The 20,579-nt window shown below is 41.3% G+C and overlaps 1 protein-coding gene across 5 annotated transcripts in view; it reads right to left on the bottom strand.

Annotated features, from left to right (window-relative positions):
- The window catches only part of OSBPL6 (oxysterol binding protein like 6), a 281,392-nt gene that overhangs the window by 57,284 nt on the left and 203,529 nt on the right, over positions 1 to 20,579 (bottom strand). For 4 of the 5 annotated variants that reach the window (XM_040357664.1, XM_040357661.1, XM_040357662.1 and 1 more), the window contains 3 exons: positions 12,176 to 12,341; positions 8,626 to 8,756; positions 1,828 to 1,935 (listed from right to left, as the gene is read on the bottom strand). In XM_040357664.1, coding sequence (XP_040213598.1) covers positions 1,828 to 1,935; positions 8,626 to 8,756; positions 12,176 to 12,341 — 405 coding nt within the window. The remainder of the gene's footprint in view (positions 1 to 1,827; positions 1,936 to 8,625; positions 8,757 to 12,175; positions 12,342 to 20,579) is intronic. The other variant, XM_040357666.1, reaches the window with a different exon arrangement.

Below are 20,579 nucleotides of genomic sequence, written 5' to 3' on the forward strand. Positions count from 1 at the left end.
CAATCTCTCTTCCAACTACAGACAGAATCAGGCCCCGACCAGTACAACCTTGGCAAATTGGCGACACCAGAAATCTCAAGAGATGTAGCCACGCTCTTGAGTGACTATGGTGTAAGACTAGATCCCTCCAAGGCATTATCCTATACAAATCTGCCCTCCTAAAGTACAATTCCTCCATCGATGCTGCCAAAACAATCTATATCATCACTCTCATGAAGTCTCTTACATGCAGTGTCTACCTTTAACTCTCTACTTTGATCCCCACCCCCTTAAACCCACTAACTTACTCACTGCCCAGGAGATTGACAATCACTTCAAAAACAAGATTGATGCAATTTGTGACAACATCTCAATTGTACAGATATCTACCCCACTTAACATACCCTGTCTAACACCACATTTGATACTTTCCTGTAATGACCCTGCTACTACAGAAGAGGTCACCAAACTTTTGTCAGACACCTGCCTAAACACCAGTCCTGTGGAACCTGTTCACTTACATCTACTGCAAACACACTCTTGCTCTATCCTATGCGCTCTTACTCATATATGCAATCTCTCCCTCTCTACTGGCACCCTCTAAAGCAGGGGTGTCCAACAAAAAATTGTAAACTTACCTAAAAATGATTATTATTTTCAGTTTCTGTAAAAATGTGTTTACAATTAGCAAAACAAAAGAAAATCTAACAGTGACTTCATACAAGATTTTTATATGTTTTATCTCCCCAAAGAAAAATATCCCACTCTTCAGAATCACGCCCTATTCAGGGCCATCTGTTTTTGGCAACAACCATATTTGCGATCAAGTATTTTCATGGATGAAGCACACAAAGGGCAAAATTATAACCAACACATCTGAGGAGCACCTTGAGAATTGCTATTCATCTATATAATTGCTGTTCATCATATATGAATCAATTGAACCAGATATCAATGCGTTAGTTTATCAAACACAGTCTTAGATATCCTAGTTTTATGTTGCCCTCTTAAGTTTATAACAGAGATTACAAAAAAATACGTTTTATTACTCAGAGGTGTACATGATCTACATAAGTGATTGTTAACTTGTGATCTGCCCGACTTTTCATCAGCTATCCTTATTGTTTGTATATTTTATGCATAGCCCAAGACAGTTCCTCTTCTTCCAATATGGCCCAGGAAGGTCAAAAGGTTGGACACTCCTGCCCTCTTTGGACCCCACCAGCCTAAACAACTAAAAGGTGAAATATGGCAAATGAAGTCACAACTGTGCTTTTCCACTTTAGATGAAAAGCAGACTGCTGTGTGATACACGAGTATCAGACATTAGCGAGTATGTCCCAATTATCCTACAGTGTGAAGGACACTGGCGTCACCATCACTGGTTGCAGACATGTCAGGCTGAAAATTACATGAGCTCATCCAACAAATAGAATAGCACTATACTGCTCATATTACATACTGTATGTATGGAACTTAAGCAAAATTATTTTATGTCCCAGAAAATACTTCTCCGTTTGTCACGATTTTGTTTCATCTTGTTGACCCAATTCCTGGGCTAAGCGTTAACTACTACTGTGCCTCTCTTCAATGAGGGCACAGTAAGGATTGACCCAAAAGTCAGGAGTCATTAACAAAAACGTAATAAAAAATAAAATAACATTAATAATAAACCTAGAGAAACACACAGTTTCTGGCTAAAAAAAAAGCAAACAACACGTGAGGTGTACCGTTTAAAAACATTTAAACAATTTACAAAGGCTGATACATTTATTTTAAAGTGCAAATCCTCTTTACAACTCTCCTAGTTGGTTATATTCAGAATGCGATATATTAAAAAATAATTACCTCATCCGGACTTGCTATAATGGTAACACTAACAACTTGGTCAGAGATGACAGACTCTGTATGTATTCTGGTCAGACGGGTTCGCAGTTCAGAATTTTGGTTCAGGGCCTGCAAGAAAAACGATCAAATGATTTCCTTCAGATAAATTGTAAAACTACTTAATTATCCAAAAACTGAAAAGGTTGGGAGATAAGCCTGCCAAAGGATTTGTATTTCTGTCCATTTAAACCTGAAATTTACACAGTCCTGCTATACAGCAAAACCAGGCAGTTGACACTGCTTTCTCAGTTACATTTCAGGAATGCAATGGTGACTTCCCACCCCTAGTTAGTGATTGGACAGTGAAAGATTAGCAGTAGTATTGGGAAGTCATCCATCTGCTAACTCCACCTGTCAGCAAATTTTCATACAGCGTATCTGATGGTTTCAGAGTGCTGCTGTACAGGTTTCCAAGAGATTAATACCACACCAGATTCAGGTACGCTGACTCTGCTTGCAGGGTTTTTTTTCCGTCCTGCAAGCGCACCGTTCCAGTGTGAAAGCACTCAGGCTTTCACAATGGGGAGGCTTGAGAGGCACTTTTCAGGCACTATTATTAGCGCTAAAACGCCTGAAAAGCGCCTTCAGTGTGAAAGGGGTCTAAACAGAAAAAAAAACATGAATAATGGTTTATGAGGTGTACAAAGCCACATTTATGTGTGCTAAGCCAAACATGAATCGTAATTTAGCTGCTTTCATTGTCAAAAGCCAGAAATTCAGATGGAATTAGAAGCTCTGGTATTTCACAGTGGAGTGACAGAAGGTGCAGAATAACCTTGATTTGGCAGAAGTCAAAGTTCAATGTATAGCCTGGGCACAAGATCCACTAGGGCTTCACAGGGATCGATCTGAAGTCCAATGCGGGTACTTGCAGACACTATGGGCTGCCAGCTCTACAGCACTGCCGTTACCTTAAGCGGACCATAGAAAGTTCAAATCTCAGCCGGTTCATTAGAAACCGGACAAAATTAAAACCATGTATGGGCAGGTTGAATGTACCCAAGTTGATCGATTGATCAACTTCAATGCAACCATCCTGTTGGATTTTACATGCGATTATTGCTAGCGGCTGTTATCACTGTGTTCTTCCGTCGGGGACAGCTTCCCCCACTGGGAGAACAGTGGCTCTACAGGAGGGATCCTCCCATCAACACTGTATTTATGGGGGAACCAAGCAATTTTCTTGGTGGCAGGAAAAAAAATTGCTCTGTCTATGGCTGGCCTTAGAAATGTGTTAGGCCAGGTCAGGTCACTTAAAAACGTAGCAATCTCCTGAGGGCGTCTGTTTTCTTGCCTAAAATTCCTTTAAATCAGGAGTGTCACAACCTTTCAGCTTTGTTTTGGCCACACTGGAAAAAGAGGAATGGTCTTGGGTCACACATAAAATACACTAACAATAAGGATCAGCAAAAAAAGTCGGGTAGATCACAAATTGACTATCACTGATACACTGTAGATAATGTACCCGAGTAATAAATCTTCATTTTTTGGGGATTTTTTTATTTTTTATTATAAAAGTAAAAAAGAGGACAACATAAAACAAATGCGATATTAGACACTGTTTTTTATAAACCAACACATTAATTTCTGGTTCAATAGATGTAGTAGCAAGGTGCTCCTCAGATATTTTGATTCTAATATTGCCCTTCATGTATTTCAGCTTTGAAAAAGTTGCCTACAAATATAAATGCTGCCGAAAACTGGTGACATGGATAAAGGTGTGATTATGAAGAGTGGGAGATATTTCTTTGGGTTGAAAAAAAAAAAAAGTCAACATTTTTAAGTTTTACAACTTTGTGGTTGGCTACATTCATATCAGTCTTGGGCCGCAGGCTGCACACCCCTGCTTTAAAAAGTATAAACCAATAATAATATATTTATAGTCTGTACAAAAAAAAGTTCAGTCACATTAACCTTAGCAAATAGACACACTGAAGCAGATGCATGTTAAACTAGGTGCTATGTTTCACTTTGAAATGTACCGTATGTGTGCTACAACACATTTCCAAGCACGACAAAGATATCTCAATAAATCTCATGAGTTTGTCACATTTCAGTAACAGTAAATGAATGTAATGTTCATTGTAGCAGCACAAATACTTCTCTATTATTGATGCTCTGAAAGGTGCAACACTATCCCAGATTAACATTTATGTCTAATAATTTCAGTGCCGTTTCAACAGGATCATTTCTATCTTTTATGCTATGCTCCATCGTGTATCTCAATTTGTAATGACTAGATCAGCTTTAATAAGCACTTTTTTTTGCAGTCATAGCTACTTTGACAACCAATTATACTAAATTTACACACTAGAAAGAAATCCATTTACACCACTTTGACAAAACGGCAAGCTGAGAAAACACAATTAGAAGGCACCAAGGGAGGCTTTATCAAAATAGTGCAAAGAGTAATGTTGTGTAACAATATTCCAAAAGCATCCCATTGCATTTCAGCTTTTTCACGTGTAATCAGAACACAGACTTATTAGATTGGTTGCTATAGGATAGCATTTTGGATGTGGCCTTCTCGTCATTAAAAGTTTTCCTTTATTTTTATTTTTATTTTTGCCAACCTTCTTATTTATCCAGGTCTTGGTATAGCAAGAAGTAATTGGTCACATTCATTTGGACTTATTTTGTAATGTTGATGATGATTTAGGGCAGGGGTCCCCAAACGTTTTAATCAAAGGGCCAGTTTACTGTCCTTCAGGCTTTAGGGGGGCTGGACTGTGCCCAATGGGAGTAAACAATGCCCGATCTTTGGCATTAGGGGGAGAAATAGCTGGAATATCAGTGGGAGGAACCGTGCCCCATCCTTGGTGTCAGTGGAAGGAACCGTGCCCCATCCTTGGTGTCAGTGGAAGGAACCGTGCCTTAAGGGCCATATAAAGGCAAGCAAATGGCCGCATCTGGCCCCAGGGCCGCAGTTTGGAGACCATTGATTTAGGGCATCTTCCTGACACTCAGAACCAAAGTAGTAAGTGACTTGAAAATGCTTCAAACATTTAGAATTACAGAACAGGTCTATGTGAACTTGACTAACTACTACTAGATAAAGCTAAATTATAAAAATGGGTATATAAAAAATGACTGCTTTTCCTATGGCAATCAAACTGCAAACCGATTTATTTTTATTTTTCAACATTTATTAATGTTTTACAAAAACATGGAATCAAAGTATGTTTAATGCATCACTTTTTTTTTTTAAATGAGGAAGTATGCCTATAAGCCAGATTTGCTACCGTTGCTACCGATTAATAAGGTGACGTGGGCTTAGTTTGGGGGTTGGGCTTATTCTTAAAGTTGGGGAAATGGAGCCAAAGTTTAGCATAGCTGAAAGGTTTGCTTTAAGCACCACAGAAATGCTGTAGTAGGGTCAATATTTCCTTAAAGCGAATTTACCCAGACTGTTTTAACGTTTCCAATATAGATTTCTCAGAAAACAAACTATTAAAATAAAAGTTTTCCGCTTTAAAAAATTGCACCTACTGATATGTAGTTTGAACTAGTTCTCCAGTGAGCACTAGAAGGGCAGACTAGAGAGCCAGTGACTGACAGTCACCGGCTCTCTGCTCACCGAAGACCAAAAACTGAGCAATCAGTGGTATTAGATAGCTCAGTTCTCAGTCATGGAGGCGGCGGGGGACAAATGCAGCACTGGACTGATGCTGCATCCACCTAGGTGAGTACAATAACTGCCCCCCCCCCCCCCCCCCTCCAGTTCCCAAACTTTACATTGAGGAACATTATCTAAAATCAACAATTTCTAGATGCAGCTTTTCACAGATTGGTGGATCTCTGCCTATCGTTACATTCTGCCCTTTTTATACCTAATCATGTTACTGACCTCTTGCCAATTAAACGTATTCATTGCAAAATGTCCTTCCAGCTCTTACTTGTTTGTTCCACTTTGCTATTGTTTTGTTGCCCTGTCTCAACTTTTGAGACATGGTGCTGTCCTCCATTTATAAAATTACCTTATTTTTTTCTCTTAAAATTGAAAAGTTTAAACATTTGATATGTTTTCTATTTTCTATTGTGAATAAAATATGGGTTTATGAGATTTGCAAATTATTGCTTTCCGTTTTTATGTAGATTTTACGCAACATCCCAACTTTTTGGGAATTGGTGTTGCAAATCATAGTCGAAGGACCCTTTCTTACGGGGTGGACTCTGTTCTGATCAGCAGGGGGGTATGCTCACAGATCCCCCTGCTATTCAAAATCACCTTCCGTTTGTTTCCAGCGCATCGGATTGAAGGTATGGACGCAAGTCTGTTTACACCTACAGGTCCATAGAGATAAAATGGACCGCCCAATCAGGTCTGCCTGAAAAACTGACAGGCAGAGTTGTTTGGATGGTCATATAAAAAAGGGCCTTAATAGCATGCAATACCAAGCTACAGATTCCTATGCTAGCAAAATAGTTTTATATTAAAACAGATATGGACTCCAGAGCGAGAGACATCATTTTGCCCCTGTATAAATCAATAATAAGACCTCAACTGGAATATGCAGTTCAGTTTTGGGCACCAGTTCACAAAAAGGATAATCCGGGAACTGGAGAAAGTGCAGAGAAGGGCAACCAAACCGATAAGAGGCATTAAGAAGCTCAGCTATGAGGAAAGATTAGAGGAACAGAATGTATTTTCACTTGAGTTTAAGAGGGATAGGATGTATATATATAATATATATATATAATATATATATATATATATATATATATATATATATATATATATATATATATATATATATATATATATATATATATATATATATATATATATATATATATATATATATATATATATATATAGATAGATAGATACATGTTGGGGGTTGTTAGCTTAAGTGTAGCACCCACTAGCGAAAACAGTCCCACACAAATGTTTCCTTTTGAGGGCTTGTTGGCCCACTTTTATTAAAGAAAATCAAACAAAGTTCCAGAGATGAAAACAAAAGTGGTTTCCCTCGCAGGGGTTTTCACCATCAATATTAAATGATAGTACGTTCAGCCTCCTGGCTCACACATGCAAAAGTGCAAATGAAAATACAGAGCCACCTGGCTCTCTTCAGCAGCAGCACCACTGCTCAGGCTCCGCATGAAGCCCTCCTGACTCCTGTTAGCAAACTCAGACTCAGGTCTCTGGGTTTCAAAGTGCAGCCTGCACTCTCCAGCTTGTCTAGCTACTCCAGTGCACACTCTGGGTTCTCCCTTGCAAGCCTGGACTCCTCGGGAGGGTAAAGCCCAGAACCATGGTCAGGTGTCTACAAATAGGCCAGCACACACCTGACCAGTCAGTGTGCTGGTAAATCTCAAAATCTGGACCCAGGACTGGGGATTTCATCCCACCCGGACCTCTACGAAATCCCCGGGCTCCAGGTCCCAAAGTGGACTTTATTAAATAATGAGAAAACTGAAACATTATAAGCTCTCTGGATCCCCTCAACCCATCCAGTTGAGAATTCTGGGTCACTACACTTTTGGGGTACCACACTACCACAATAATATATATATATATATATATATATATATATATCCCATATAATAAACTCAGTGCAGTTATTAACTTAAGGGTTCTTACAAAGGACAAGGGGGCATGGTTTACGAATAGAGGAAAAGAGATTTATCATCTGCATATAGAAATAAAGCGTCTTCACGGTACCAGCTGTGAGAATGTGGAAAATACTTTCTCGTGAACGCTTTCTAGCCAGCTTAAAGGACCATTCACATCAGAAAATAAACTTAACTGCGCTTTTTGACTGCATGTTTACGTGCATTTCAAGTGTGTTTGACGTGCGCTTTGCACTGCATTTGCAGTGCATTTTTCTATACGTTTTTGGCCTTGGCTTTCTCGGCTTAAGGGGGTGCGGTGTGGTATATTTGTAGCACGTTCCTTGCATTTGCAGTGCAGAAAAGTGCAACATGCTCTACTTTTTCTAACTGCACTGCAATGATGTGAACTATGCGCATAGAATTACCTTGATTTTGGGCTGTCTATGCATTGGAGTGCAGTTCAAAATGCATTCAACTGCGTTCGGTGTGAAAGGGCCCTAGTTGTTTTATAAAAGCTTTATGCATTCCTATACACACACACACACACACACACACACACACACACACACACACACACACACACAATACTGCATAACTGCATACTAGCATTTAACAAAAAAACAAAAAAAAACAAGAGATTGCCAATGCAGAGAATATCCAATTGCCTTAGAAACCAGGAAGGATTTTTTTGTCCCATGTTGAAGCAAATGTAGCCATGCTGTAAGGGGTTTTCCCTTTCTCTGGATCAAGTGTTGGTATAGAGTTCTATTTGTTCTACTGGTTGAACAGGATGTGTTTTTTTCAACCCATGTAACTACTATGCATAAATAGCAATTAAAATTATAACAAGAAAATAAAATCTAATTGATGCACTGTGTGTGTTTTCATTGCACTTGGCATTTTTAGATTGAAAGAATCACTTTTGTTGATAAGGAAATGCTTGCAGCATTTTATCAGCTTCTACAGAATCTCCTGTATTTTTTTTATTTAAATCCCCCAACATGAAACTCTAGATCAAGTAATGTTTGCCGAGTTTGGTTATATCATCAGATTACAGTCCAGGATTACAACGTTTAATTTAAACCTGAATCATGTCATCCTTAGCACACAGCATACGGTGGATGTTTAAAAGAGGTCCTACTAATTAAGCTCCCTGGCAGCCATGTGGAAAGGTGTCTTGTAACTTAAGATAAAACGTACCTGAGAAAGAGACTGTCGGAGGCGTGCGAGCTGTGTATTGTGGCTGCTGTAATCCTGATCAGAAACCATCTGCTTCATCTTTTCCTTCTCAATGGCAATTGTGTTGTAGGCAGATTTCAGGAGAGAATGGACTGAAAAAATGCAAACATTTTAGCAAGACATCACAGATCTGAGAGTCTTCTATAGCTAGGGAGGGGTACACATATAACACGATGCACACTTTCCCCCTGCCTTCGCTGGATAAAAACTTGTTTAATGCTGCAATCTTTGCTTATTCAGATCTAACACATGACCTACGGCTCTCCAGCTGTTGTGGAATGACGAGCCTCATCATGCTTTTCAGGTAAAAATATGTGAGGCACGCTTGGAGAGCCAAGCTTAGGCCAAACCTAGACTATTTATCAAAAAATCTAAAACTATCAAATATATTAAAATGTTTGTACATGCTGTACAGATAAGTATATTGTGAGTTGATGCAATCATTAAAATTTCATATAAGCTTTAGCTATGGTAATGTACTGAAATGTAAAAGGTTTTCGATCTTCTTCAATGCAGCTTTAATTAAAAGAATAACTTGTGATCCTGCCACAAATTTTCTTAATCAGGCATTCCTCATCATCTTCCTGCGAGGAGATGACACGTCTCCTAACTGTGCTCCTGCATTGTCATCTTGTCACATACACTGCTGGTAGTCATACTGACACACAGTGCTCAGACATTGTTCACCGTTGTTACTATCAATAAAACTGTTCCTGAACAACAAAGGTGCAGCCAATGCATATAGACAGACAACATCAGGCAAGAGGACAATAGCAGCCCTGAGGTGCAAGGATAGGATGAAAAAAGTGAAAAAGTATATTTTATTAAAAAAAATAAAACATGGCAATTGTTTGCGATTCACAGAGCTATAGCAAACCATGTCATCCAGATAGAATGAGGTATACTTTAACCACTTCAATATCGCTTTAACCACCTTCCTTCCCAGGCCAATTTTCAGCTTTCAGCGCTGTCGCATTTGAATGACAATTGCGTGGCCATACAACACTGTACCGAAAAAATTTGTTTATCCCCACAAATAGAGCTTTCTTTTGTTCGTGTTTGATAACCTCAGGGGTTTTTATTTTCTTGCGCAAGTAAAAAAAAGACAGAAAAAAAAAAAGTTTATTTGTTTCGGTTATAAAATGTTGTAATGAAGTTCTCTCCTTCATTGATAGGCACTGATAAGTCGGCACTGATGATGGGCACTAATATGCAGGACTGATAAATGGCACTGCTATTCAGCACTCATGGGCATCGATTTTGGCACAGATTGGCATCACTGGTAGCCAAAGGTGCATACCTGGTGGTCATCAGTGGTGGCACTCCCTGGTGGTCCTGTAGAAAATTGGGAGAAGATGGACAGCCGCACTCCAGGGGAACTTCAAGAACTTTATTTGGTAAAAATGGACATGCAGAACAAAACAGAGCCACAGAAAGGGACAGCTGACGCGTTTCACACTATATCAGTGCTTAGCCATGACTTGGTTTCCTGAGAGGTTCCCTAACTGCTCACAAGACCCACCTGGAGCGGTTACTCCCTTCCTCTGTTCATTTTTAGATTTTGCATCCCTGGTGGTCCTGGGTGGGCATCCTCGGTGGTTCTGCGCTGATAATCAGTGCAGATCCCCTCTGTCAGACACGAGTGAGGACAAGCCAATACAAAGCTTTTCCTGTTTACACCGTGATCAGCGGTGATTGGACACAGCTGATCACGTGGTAAAGAGTCTTAGTCAGAGGCTTTTTACCGAGATCGGTGTTGTGGTGTGTCAGACTGACGTGCTGCACCACCGATCGCCGCGCTGGACTCCCCACGGGAGCGGGCGCCGGCTGTTATCCTGAAAGACGTCATATGACATCCAGTCAATTTACCGGAACCACTGCCCGGCCGGCATTCTGCTATAGGCCGGGAAGTGGTTAAGGACAACGTCATCTTTTGTCAAGATGTCCACCCCCTGACTGCAGCTCACCAGGGATAATGCATACCTTCATCCACCTGATCCAGCCATCTTTCCTCCGACAAAGTCCCAGTTGGCTCATCATCATACTGCGCATGCACGCATTTAGGTAGGACATACTCCAAGTTATGGCTGGAGGCTACCTTACGTTAAGTATGGCATACCCACATGAATGAGTATGGCTGTGGCATGTGTGAGGAGTGGTATGAAGAGGAATTGACCAAGATTGCCGGTTTGGGAAAAAGGGTAAATATTATCTTAGGTAGGCTGCACTCAGGGGATGTGGGAATTAGATTATCCTTTAAAAGGTCGGTCCACCTAAAACTCACGTGGTGGTTTTTGGTAAAAACAAACAACAAAAACAAAAACACTAAAAACCTAAACCCAAGAAAATAAAAAAAATTGCAATTTAGCTCTGGTGACTGCAATAGTTTTTTCCCTATTTTCAACTGGTGATCCTGCCTGTAACACTCTTCCTGCCCTAGGGTAAAGACAATCACTCGTTGTTACTGTATATATGGAAAAGCAACGCCGTCATCCCAGGACAGGAAGTGGACTAAAGAACGCCCCTTTCTTAATCTCCATAACATAAGGGGAGGTGTTTTGTAGTTTTTAGAGGTAACCGGTGCAGGACTGATGAGACTGCTTGAGATAAGACAGCATAATTAAAACCAAGTTTGTGCTCACTAGATTTCTGGTAGGATCAACAGGCATTTTTTTCATTAATCAAACAGATATAACACGTTCAATGGTATGTTTACCAGACCAAAATTTAGCAAAAAAATAAGAGAATGTTAGTTTCTAGGGTTTAAATACATATCTTTGCTACTGAAAGATTTAAGGCCCAACTCTAGCTTGGGCAGGAAAAAAAAAAAAAAGATTAATCAGCACGCTTTAAAAAATGAAATCAGAGTCTGCTATACTCATCCAATCTCCCCTGGATACAGTTAGAACCTTGCTTTATATTTGCTGCCTATAGTCTTGTTTAACTGGATATATAATAGGGCTCTGCTTACACTTCAAGGTTCCACTCCTCTCACTAGCTAAGGTAGGCTTTATGTTGAAAAATCAATGTGGTTTCAGAAGTAATAAGGTGCACCCTTAATGGTCATGAAATATGCACATCATCAGTTAAAAGCCCATGCCAACCACTATACAAACTTCTCCAGCGATCCCCTGCCGTTCTGTCTTCTGTTGCCGTAGGTGTAGTAATACCATCACCTTGGTCATGAGACAGTGCTTGGACCTAGCAATTGGCATGTTATAGGAGGAGGTCACATGCTCCTCTATACCAGAAGCACCATTTTTTTTATTGCATCTGTGGCCACAGAAAAATGGAGGGCTAGGCAAGTGCTGTAGATGAGATTAGACGGTGGCCAAATGTGTGCTTTGCCCCAACTCTTTCAATTCACCCTAAATTGGCCAGGGTCTCTTTTAGCACATTATAATATTGGCCTTGAAACACAAGTATGAAGAACCACAAGCTGGGTTTCCTTGAAATGCGTGCATAGATATTTCTTTATTGGTTTTACAAAGCCAAATTATATGAGCAATACCTTTCTGTGCTAATAAGCAGAACTCTTCCTGCAGTTTGGTATAGTCAGATGCAAATTCCAGGGCATCGGCTACATGACTTGGAGGATTCTGGAACTCCACATCGGCACAGAGGTTAGGGTTAGAGGCGTGCAGACGGACCGGAGACATAGAAGCGCTGAGAGGTACCTATAAAAGATAATTCTGTTAATATTGTGCATTCATCCAATCCACTGTATAACACCACAAAAACATGCCCAGTCTGGAGTGTCCTTTACGTCCTATGAGATCTGATTAAATACTTTTCGGCTTTTAGAAACTAAAAAGCATGAACCACACAAAAGACAGAAAACCTGTTTATATGTAGGCAGAGTATTATGAATTCTGACCCCAAGTGACTGCATACAATTTTTCACACGTGCGCTCCATTTTTCTAGGGATTATAGCCAACTACTTAAAATAAAGCCCAACCTTATGAAAAGCTGATTTAGAGTGCATAGCCAATTTAAAACATGCTCATCTGTTATTGAACTGATGTGGCCACTATCTGAGTAATATAATCTCTTGGCCACCCTGAGCCACCCTTAAATCAATAAGTCAAGTAGGGTTTTAAACTGAAGATTTTTTATCCCAGGACAAGAAAGGGATAGTACAGAAAACCAACATACTATACTTGCTTAGTGTTCAGCAGAAGATCTATGATGGTACAAGTGCAATTATAGTACATAAGGAAGATCCTCTAAACAAGCACATTTTGACTATTATGCCAATTAATCAAGTGTTATACCCTGAATGATCTAATTTTCCTTTAAATCTGCCTGCCTTGGAGACGCCATGAAAAATAACCTGCACAGCATAGTAGCACAGTTATGGTGGATATCAACAAGGGGTGAAAAAGTTGTACACAGACTTTTCCATACCCGGTCTTAAAAATAATAATAATCATCTCAAATAAGTACAAACATATTAGGTATTTATTACTTGTAAAGAAAAGGACGTCCGTGGGTACAGATCTAACATGTTTGGAGGTCACTTACAGTCAAGCCATGCTACCCTCAAGATGGACTAAATATGGCCATAGATGGATCGAAGTTAGAAATTCAGCCTGTCCCTGCTGAATTGGCAAATCTATGCCCATTTCTGTTTGTGAGAAGTTGGAGTACGGCTTTTTTTCTGAATCATATTTACCTAGATGGATGCAGCATCACCACCGCTAACACTTAGAACTGAGTGATCTAACACTGCGGATCGATCAGCTCTCAGGGCTCCACGAGCAGATGACTGTCAAGTCACCCCTCTCTGCTCTGCCCCCTCCTTGCTCACTGGAGCACTGAGCTGTGGAGGGGATGGGAGCGGCTGGCTTAGGCTACTGAGACAGTTGCCGGTCCAGGCATGTGGGTGGACCTCGACCCCATTTTGCCCACGTCTGGAGCGGCTCTGTGATGACAGCAGACTTCAGCCCGGTGTCTGCTAAAAAGAGGGTCACAGAAGTGCAAAACTAGCTGCACTCCTGTGATCCACAGGAGAGGTACAGCCAAACAAGCTTTAATAATCAATTTCTCAAGAACAGACTTGCTGAAAAAAAAATTCTGGATCAGTGCTGCTGCCAATTGGGTGAAGTGCTGATTAGTGTATTCTGGCAGAAGAGGAGTCCCTGCTGTTAGAATGCAATAACACAATGATTTCTCTATCCACCTCATCTATGTGAATGGGGGAATCCATTCAGATTTTTTTGATCAGCCCGCTGGTTGATTGTAACAAATTGATCCATGTATGGCCAGCTTTATATAAAGAGCAAGGATGACCATACAGATTAGAAACAAATCTAACAGATTCCTTCATCTACACTATACAGTGTAGATAAACAATTCTCCCTGCTGGGCTATGGCATTCTTACAGTGACAGACGGTAGCTGTCAGAATAACCGAAGAGCTGTTTAGCCGAAAATGTTTCACCAAGCTTCTTTATTTTTCAATCAAAGGATGTTGGGTGGGAGGGGGCCAATGGGACCACCCATCATGTCAATTCCAGCAACTTCATCAGGAACCGTCAGAAAAGCACACGGAACATGGCCAGCTTAAAAGGTAGTGGTTGCACAACTTTTATTAGTGTCACGGGATTCAGAAGACAAAATTTAAACCAGGCTCTCCATTGTGGATAAACTATAGTCTTCATTTATTCATAAAAGCAGAATTAAAAGCAATGCGTTTGAGAAATGTGTGTCGTATTTGCTTTTTCTTCTCAGGTTCTAAATAAATCAAGACATATCTTCAAAATGGTAAGTGTGATTCCTCCTTTTGAATCGTAAGATTCTGCCTCACTATTTCGATTGGGGCACCCACTACTTTCTACTCTACACATTTTTGCTCCTGTCCGGGTTCCCTTTGGAGAGATTTTTCGCAAACACTTCCTGATCTCCATCACTGGGACAGAATGAGATATTAAACCTCTCCAACAGACGCATACATTTTTTTTTTTAGAGTGGAGAATGTGAGAACCTCTGTCAGATTCTCGTTGCCATCCTTGTCCCACTTGCTGAGATTTTCCTGTCCTGGTGACAACTTGTGCGTCAGAGTGCGATGAATGTGAGAAGAAAAACTCCCCAGTGGGAATGCAAATACAAATAGTAATAAAAGCCTGACAAAGGTTCTCGCTATACATATCTAGAACAAGGTTTTGGTTGAAATTGGGCTTTAATGTTGCTAACTACAGACCATGAAATTTACAGAACCTAATTAGACCTGGATAACCCTGATCGTCTATATTTAGCTACTGTATTAATGCAATAACACTCAATGTTTTCTATATTAGTTATTTTAACTGAGGGTAGGAGAATGAAAATATATTAATAAATATATATTTTTTTATTATGACAATACACTATATTGTCAAAAGGTATTGGAACGCCTGTGTGTCTATGGGAAGGTTTGACCATTCTTTCAGAAACACATTTGTGAGGTCAGGCACTGATGAGAAGGCCTGGCTCGCAGTCTCTGCTCGAATTCATCCCAAAGGTGTTCTATCGGGTTGGGGTCAAGTCAGGTCAGGCCAAGTTCCTCCACGCCATAACTCACTCATCCGTGTCTTTATGGACCTTTCTTTGTGCACAGTCATGTTGGAACAGGAAGGGGCCATCCCCAAACTGTTCCCACAAAGTTGGGAGCATTAAATTGTCCAAAATGTCTTGGCTTGCACACACCATCAATGTTTCGGCCAAGTCCAACCCCTGAAAACCCACCCCACACCATAACCCCCCCCCTCCACCAAATGATTTGGAGGGGTGGCACAATACTTTTGGCAATATAGGGTGGATGAGAAGGGTTGGGGTGGAGGAACTTAACTGGTCTGTGCAGATTCCTGACCTCAACCCAACAGAACACATTTGGGATAAATTAGAGCGAAGACTGCGACCTTCTCGTCCAACATTCAGTGCCTGACCTCACATATATGCTTCTGGAAGAATGGTCAAACATTCCCAAAGACACAATCCTAAACCTTGTAGACAGCCTTCCCAGAAGAGTTGACGCTGTTATAGCTGCAAGGGGGGAGCCACCACCTCAATATTGAACTCTACAGACTAAGACTGGGATGCCATTAAAGTGAATGTGTGTGTAAAGTCAGACGTCCCAATACTTTTGGCAACATAGGTGTATATGGGGTTATAGATATTATAGTCCATACAACACTTTCTTGGAAAAACTGCATTTTATTTTTTTGCATTAGCTGTACAAGACTTGCCATGGGCTGTATGTTTTGCATCTTCCTGTATTTCCACTGTTGTCATTATCTATATATACAGTACTGGTTATTGTTATCTTCACATCTGAGTTTTTATAACATCACATGCTGAACAAATACACAAGGTATCTTCTGCTTTCAGATGAAATAGACACGCTTGGTGTAAAGGGCACAGAAGGCAGGAAAAGAGCTCTCCTGGGGACCCTGGCATGCCCTCTGTAATCCTATTGACTGTTTCCAAGTAAAGGATTTTTTAGGCCATTTGAAAGAGATGTTGTGCAGAATGCGAATGAGTCAAGAAGTCCTGGCTTCTCGCTGGGGAGCCAGTACAGCTCTGTAATAGAGCACATGTTCGGTTTTAAAAATAGGTGCAAGAAATTGCTGTCATATAGCTGGACTCCAAAACTTGATGACATTTTATGGTGCAATATATTTATTTATGGACATGGTGGTAATTTGTCTTTCACTTTTATAATAATCATCAAAAATGTTAGCGTCACTTAAAAATACTATTACATTAAATGTGTACATGTATTTTGTTTTTGGTCTGTTCGGCGCAGGACATGTTCAACTGCTTTCACCAATGACTCCAAAAACTCACGTGTGCCAACAGACCATTTTCAATAAATGCCGGAGTATAAAGCTGGATTCACACCTATATAATTTTAGTGCTTTTTGCATTTTGCAGATTTGCACTACAGAACGTGTTCCATAGGAAACCATGTTAAATGGACTGTAGTGCAAATCTGCAAAATACAAAAAGCACTAAAAATGCACAGGTGTGAATCCAGAGTCTTCAGGAGGGAGAACAATAGGTGTATATGTAAGAACGGGCACTAACTGCATGGGTAAAAGAGAGTGATTTATTTTGCCTACATAAACATAGGGTTTTTTAGGGTTTTTTAATGTACCTTCTATCTCAGCAATATAGTAACATGAAGCATTCTGGCAGCTAAAACTATCATGTAAAAAGGCTTAAATCCTCATCTCACAGTTTAACATTCAATCACGTTTCTGGTCAGTCTTTGCCATATTGTAGGCCATTTTGGGTTGCCTGCAAGAACGATACCAGACTATACCAGCAGGCGGCACTTTAGGTGAAAGGTGGAATTGCAGCTACAGGTCTGTGAAGTTTTTTTTTTTTTTTTCAACAGAAACCTGGAATTCCAATTCTTGTTTTCTACTCTATAAAACACACAAGTATGGTTGCATGTGCTTTGAAATATCGGCAGATAGGACAACTGGTACATTCTTCATATGGCATGTTACTTTTATGTAAAAGAACAACAAAAAAACATCATGGGTAACATTAACATATACAACAGAAACTGTGTACACATATCACAACATGAGTATTTATTAGAAAAGGGATACAACATGAGCAAAGCAAGCAGACTAACGATAAATATGTGCAGGAGGAATGGAAAGCCTAAAGCAATAAGTGTACATATATTAGTGGTTTATTATTCATTTGGGTGATGTTACTGCCACATCAATTTTCTTTCTTTTGTAAAACAAAGTAAAAAGGATGATTAACAAATGTATTCTTCAACTTAATGCAAGTCTGTCTGAAATGGGGAGGAACAAGTCTAATAATGAATGACAAACCATTAAATAAGTCAAAAGGAAAAAATGATATCCTAAGTGGTCAGCATGCACATTTTGTTGCAGCATTAATACAGTCCAATAATGTCTGGTATGGTACAGATGCCATTTTTTCCTTGGGCGTGGAGAGTAGGTAATTTCCCCTGCTCCCAACACAGGGCCAGATTCAGGTACATTTGCGGCGGTCTAACGTATCCCATTTACGTTACACCGCCGCAAGTTTTAAGCGCAAGTGCTTGATTCACAAAGCACTTGCCTGTAAACTTGCGGCCGCGTAGCGTAAATGCGTCCGGCGCAAGCCGCCTAATTCAAATGGGGCGTGTATCATTTAAATTAGGCGCGTTCCCGCGCTGAACGTACTGCGCATGCTCCGTTTTGAAATTTCCCGCCGTACTTTGCGCGAAATGACGTCGCACCGACATAATCTTTTGAACGGCGACGTGTGTTACGTCCATTCCTATTCACGGACGACTTACGCAAAAAAAAAAATTTCATTCGACGCGGGAACGACGGCCATACTTTAAGATGGGCAGTCTAAATCTAAGCCATGAAATAGCAGCCGTAACGATCCGCCGGGAAAAGCCGACTAGCGACGACGTAAGAGAATGCGACGAACGCGCGTAGCTTCGTGGATCGCCGTAAACAGCCAATTAGCATACCCGACGCGGAAAACAAAGCAGTCTCCACCCATCAGGCGCCGAAGTATTACACCTACGTTCCGAAGGCGTACGAAGCCGTACGTCTGTCGGATCGAAGCCTAAAGCCGTCGTATCTTGGTTTGAGAATTCAAACTAAAGATACGACGCGGCAAATTTGAAAATACGCCGGAGTATCAGATACGCCGGCGTATTTCTACTGTGAATCTGGCCCACAGTGCCTGATGTGAGTAAACTATCAGTGGGCCTGAGCACTGCCATAATAGGGATGTATTGTGTCTATTCCTACACAAATAGCAACTTTGAGATGTTGCTATTGGAACACAGGGGGCAGGGGACTGTGCTGCATTACACGGATTTCACAGCGACTCGTATGTGCAGACAGCAAATGTTGTCAACTAACTTTCATGTTAATTTGCTGCTGATTGCACTGTTATTATTCTAATATAAAAGAATGTTTTTTCACCAGATCAAATACAGATTCATTTTGGTTATAGTTGCCAATGAGTTCCCCTTGCCCTGATGAAGGGGAAATTTTTCTGCCCCAAACCCTGTTGGCTTTAATGCGATGGTATTACAAAGGCACTTTGGACTCTTTGTTTGTACCATTGGAATGAGCACTGAAATCCTAGCACCTCTTCAACATGTTTTTGTCATGTTAATTTGTCACTTTTCATTTATCCACAAATTTACATTTAAACCCAACTCCAGGAAACCCAACAATGATTCCTATCACTGCTAGGGTTAAGGCCCCTTTCACATGGACGGCTGTTCTGCCGCAGTTAAAAGCATGTTTTTTTTCTGCGGAAATTCAAGACTCAAGGCACAGCGATCAGCTGCATTTGTACAGTGCGATTAGCTGCGGTTGCATTTAGCCGTGGCACGATATTGAACGGGGATCCAAATTGGATCCCTGCCAATACCAGGCACTGTGTACAACGTCACAGTCCCATCATGCTCTGGGTGGTGACGACATAGGGGGGCGGATATCACAGGGTGACCGTTATGTCGTCACCACCCGGAGCATGATGGGACTGTGATGTCATAAGAGGCCTATATAAAATCGATGCGTGCCACGCACCCAGCATTGCAGCGGGAGGAAGCAACATGTCAACATCGAAGAAGGAAGACGACAGAAGACCGGGGCCCCCCCGCTGGTAAAAGAGCTGCAAGAAGACAGTGGATAAGCCCAGCAGAAGGAAGAAGGCACTTGAGAGCAGAAGAAGAGACCCCCAAAGTCGGAAGAAGACCCCCCGGAGCTGCCTAACAAATTACTTTTAAAACCTGTGTAGTGTGTTATTTTGACATTTTTTTCCCTCCAGGTGAATAGGTAGGGGTACGATGTACCCCATAGTCATTCACCTAGGGTGGGGGGGGCGGGATCTGGGGGCCCCTTTATTAAAGGGGGCTCCTGGACTCCAATAAGCTTCCCGCCCAAAGCCCCCGACAACCAACGGCCAGGGTTGTTGGGAAGAGGCTCTTGTCCCCATCAACATGGGGACAAGGTGCTTTGGGGTGGGGGACCACAGGGCGCCCCCCTGCCCCAAAGCACCTACCCCCCCATGTTGAGGGCATGCGGCCTGGTACGGTTCAGGAGGGGGGTGCGCTCACTCATCCCCACCCCCTTTCCTGGCCGACCGGGCTGCGTGCTTGGATAAGGGTCTGGTCCCCTTAAAATCCATAGGGCCTGGTATGTTCTTGGAGGGGGAACCCATGCCGGTTTTTTATTTAAAATTTGGCGTGGAGTTCTCCCTCAAGATTAATACCAAACGCAGCTGACACAGTGCACTGCGATTACCTGCGGTTATGTGCCGATAGCTGCGCCAGATCGCACCTGGACGCATTAAATTCTATTTTGTCTATTCGCACAAACCCGAAGGTAACAAAACCGCAGCTAAACGTAGTATGTGAAGGGTGTCATAGGAAAGCATTGTGTGCTTCTAGCTGCGGTAGTATCCGCAGCTAAAAGCACCATTCTATCCGTCCGTGTGAAAGGGGCCTAATTGCTTGTTTAGGTCTAGGGGACATAGAAAATAAGATCTTCTTACGCAATCCTGCTCGCTGCTAGACTGGACCCTGCAAAGTCTATTCCCCTATGCTCCAGCAGGGCCATCTTAATAGTATCATAAGCCTGCCCCCTGGGCAAGGTCACGCACTGAGGCCACTACCAGCCTGCTCATGTTTAAGCAGCCAACTCTTAAGAATTCAAAGTATAAATAGCAGATAGAATTAAACATAAATTTATTAGAACTTTCAATAAAATTTATGTATATTTTATACAGAGTACCAACTTTTTGGGAATTGAGGTTGTTTTTTCACACCAGATGTGGTGGGACTGTGTTGGGTGGCCATTGCAACACAATCCCACTGCATGACAAGGCAATGCCTTGCCTCTGGTAGGCCTAGTTCATGCCACTGTGTTGCAGTG

The sequence above is a fragment of the Rana temporaria genome, chromosome 6 (genome assembly GCF_905171775.1).
Source record: "Rana temporaria chromosome 6, aRanTem1.1, whole genome shotgun sequence".
In the NCBI taxonomy this organism is placed as follows: Eukaryota; Metazoa; Chordata; class Amphibia; order Anura; family Ranidae; genus Rana; species Rana temporaria.